General features: G+C 44.3%; 3 protein-coding genes across 8 annotated transcripts in view; 1 reads left to right on the top strand and 2 right to left on the bottom strand.

Moving 5' to 3' along the window:
* The window catches only part of LOC109540045 (serine/threonine-protein phosphatase 6 regulatory ankyrin repeat subunit A), a gene marked incomplete at its 5' end in the record, with an annotated part of 20,364 nt that overhangs the window by 7,925 nt on the left and 9,302 nt on the right, over window positions 1-3,137 (bottom strand).
* Window positions 1-3,137, top strand: part of LOC109540038 (carboxypeptidase D) — a gene marked incomplete at both ends in the record, with an annotated part of 86,885 nt that overhangs the window by 78,993 nt on the left and 4,755 nt on the right.
* LOC109540047 (protein GUCD1) lies at window positions 115-2,607 on the bottom strand. 5 transcript variants are annotated; one of them, XM_048665830.1, is made up of 5 exons: window positions 2,054-2,424; window positions 1,006-1,165; window positions 821-947; window positions 470-761; window positions 115-421 (listed from the first exon to the last, which is right to left on the bottom strand). In XM_048665830.1, exons 1-5 carry the CDS (start codon window positions 2,100-2,102, stop codon window positions 366-368), a joined length of 684 nt encoding a protein of 227 aa, XP_048521787.1. In that variant the 5' UTR covers window positions 2,103-2,424; the 3' UTR covers window positions 115-365. The 5 variants fall into 5 exon arrangements, with proteins under 5 accessions (XP_048521787.1, XP_019763757.2, XP_019763761.2 ...); XM_019908198.2 differs by having other exon boundaries at window positions 115-408; window positions 2,054-2,422; XM_019908202.2 differs by lacking the exon at window positions 2,054-2,424 and adding an exon at window positions 1,238-1,992 and having other exon boundaries at window positions 115-408.

Genomic DNA, 3,137 nt, shown 5'->3' with positions numbered 1-3,137 from the left:
TAAAAACTGATGATGGTGGAAAAATACACCGAAACGTATTTTGATTGATAAATAGAGGCAATAAATGACTGAAACCCAGGAATGAATTTGATTTGAAGAAGGAAAAGCTCTGCGTTTGAATCACCCAGTTTATTTAAGTAAGTTTAAACGCAATTACACGCGCCCATCAAATTCTATATCTGCTAGATGCCGCATTTCACACGTGGAATTTGATTCAGTCTTTTCTTGAGTTACATTATATAAAATGTTCCTTATTGCGTAAATCACTGAAGTTGCTTGCATGCCTCTCAGGTAAAGAAGGATTTTTGCATAAAAAGTGCCCCTATTTGTATATAAAAATTACGTCCTCATCAGTCCCGTAGCTTTTACGCGCTTCTTCCAAAGTGGACACCGACATGGCACATACATCTGCAAAAACCACCCTTCTTAAGCACTTCGCGCTGCGCTTCTTCATTTGAAGCATACTTACGATCGCCAAACGAAGGATTGCGATAAAACACTCTCTGTCGTTCAATATCATATCCGCATAGCACTATGTAATGGCCCTGGTAAGTGGTGGGCCAAGGGAGGCATTTTCTGAGTTCATTCGATATCTTGTTGGACTTGCAAATATCACAGTAAAGTAGTCGGGCGTTTGTGAGGATGATGATCGGGCCATTGAGTAGTTGCTCTATGATGTGGAGGATCGAGATTGAGGCCTTCCTGACCGGAATCTTGTTCTTTGAGGCGTCGCGAAATTTCACTTTCACGCGATTTTCATCCTGGAAGCGGTCACTGCAGATTCACGAATTGAAACTCACTTTTACAATGAGCTACTTGCCTTGGTTAATATCTGGTGGTAGAAGCTGTTTGCTCGATAGCCCTCATGCACGCCAATGGTGACCGTGTAGAACACATGCTGAACCTCGTATTTTTTCAGTAGGTAGCAAAGATCTATGGTCCAAGTGCTGCAGATTGATTGAGGTGGTGGAAAGGTTTGAATTGACGATTTTTTTGGGCGCTCACCTCTTGTTGAATCCCTCGCTCCTGCATATTTTGCTCAAGTTTTTCGTTAAATGTTGGCGATGTTTGTTGGGCAGCACCATCAGCACACAGGAAACACCGCAGTCCCAGTTGGATTTCTGCCGATAGTGGAGGAGCTCGATGTGGTGTTTTTGAGGCGCATCTGTGGATGGAGAAACGGATCATCAGCCCCCCTATTGCCTCGCTACGGGTGCAAATTGTCCTCTCTACTCACCACTTCTCACTCCAACTCTCCTCATGACGGCGCCGCTTGCGAACTAATCATCTATTTATCGATGACACACTCAATTCATCAATATCAAAGTCATTAAACGCTTTGGCGCAACCAATCGCCACTTAAACTGCACAGAAAAACGACTTCTTCAATCGACAGATCATTCTAGGCCAGATAAATAACGGAATCTCGCTGATGCTCTATTTTAGGTGCATTTAGCTGGAATTAGTGGCTCTTCAATGTGATGCCGATGGAAATCTAATCTCAAGCCTTAAGTATCCACACAGATAACAAAACAAAGGTTTTATCAGCGAGCTTTTGCAATTGCTGCGGTGGAACAATAGAGATTATTTTGCATGCTAAGCACACGTTATTCTTCTGATAACCCCGATACCAGGCCCATTGTTGCAAGTTAACAATTGGTCGACTGGTTAGTCGCTTTAAATTAACCAAATCATTGAAACTTATCAATCGCCCCCTGTAACGCAACTAGGTGATTCGTAGCGACTGAAGTGAAGCACGCATTACGGGTGGGAGCGGGACGGCCCTATGAAGATCAGCTCTGTCCTTCTCTCCTTGACCAGTATACGAGGGTAGACCGCGACGATTATTTCTTAACTAAGCGCGTTGCCTTAAACAACCGCGACCTATCATTGGAAAATGCGCCAGTTTTCGGCAATTGTTTAAGACTCATTAAAAACTCCTTGTATTGGCCAAAGCTTGAGCCCAGAGATTTTCCGAATAGCTGCTGTGCGTTGAAAAAACCCCAACCCAGAAAAATCAGCCTAGACGCCAATAAAACCGAAAAACACTCACCTTTAATGCTGGTAATTTCCTTGCAGTCGAATTCACTGGTTTGCTCCATAATTGTAGCCAGTAAAAACAGCAGCAAACAAATCAATTAACAAGGCAAATTTGACCCAAATCGCGCACTATTCCTGTAAGACATCCGAAGCCCGACTGGACCTGACTGGTGCCGAAATAAAAGCAAATGCTGCCGAATTTTGCGTGTGCATCGTTCAAAGCGACTTCAACCCGATAGCCCTGAAAATAGCCGAGGTTCTTTGTAAAACAATTATCGGCAAAAAATTAGAGTACGACCGAGAACCTTGACTCCAAGTTTGTTTTCATTTAGCCAGTCCGGTGAACCATTCGGCTTCGATGCGCGCTCTCAAGGTCCGATGCCGTATATCTGCTCGATTAGCCGATTATTTAGGCCACGGTGTATATGGCTGTGAAGGTGAACTTCATTGTATGGTGGTCGGATGGAAATGTCCAAAATTCGTTGAATTACCCAACCGCAGGTTGAACGCCATAAATAACCTAACTGGTTTTCGATTAAAACGCATTTGGCGCGTTGAGCCCTAGTTTTGGATGGTCCCCGGTAGCGCGACTGCCGCATTTGACCGTTATCGACTATTCGCGGCGCTGTGCTGAGGAGAGAGAGGGCAGATGAAAGATCAGCCCTCTTGCCCCGTATACGAGGGCAGCCTGTTTAATTAGAACACCGTTTACAAATAAAAAGGTTTTATTTGGAACAAAAAAGTGGCGACTTTAATGCGTTTAGGGGTTTGCATCGAAAGCAAGCCCGTTGCGCAAACTGCCCAAAAAATCAGTGGCGTAGCAAGGAATTTCTATGTTTGCTGCATTGGCATTGACCAGCCCCATAGGGGCTACCGCCCTTAACCACACCCGCAAGCCACTGCTAACAATCAACAGGCCAACCGAAACTCAAAAGTCTCAAGAAAGCGCTTATTGCATCGTTTGGAGCTATACAGGGTGGTTTACACTTTAATCAGCCACCCTGTATAACTAAGGCACCTGAATATATTGGGGTTTGTTTGCGCAGGCAACAAATTGCGGATTTTTGGACGGTTTTAATGTCCCAAAAAAATGCGTG

This window comes from Dendroctonus ponderosae, unplaced genomic scaffold (assembly GCF_020466585.1).
Source record: "Dendroctonus ponderosae isolate FM_Combo_2020 unplaced genomic scaffold, Dpon_F_20191213v2 Dpon_F_20191213_4, whole genome shotgun sequence".
Classification (NCBI taxonomy): Eukaryota; Metazoa; Arthropoda; class Insecta; order Coleoptera; family Curculionidae; genus Dendroctonus; species Dendroctonus ponderosae.
This window is presented reverse-complemented; position numbering and strand designations above follow the sequence as displayed.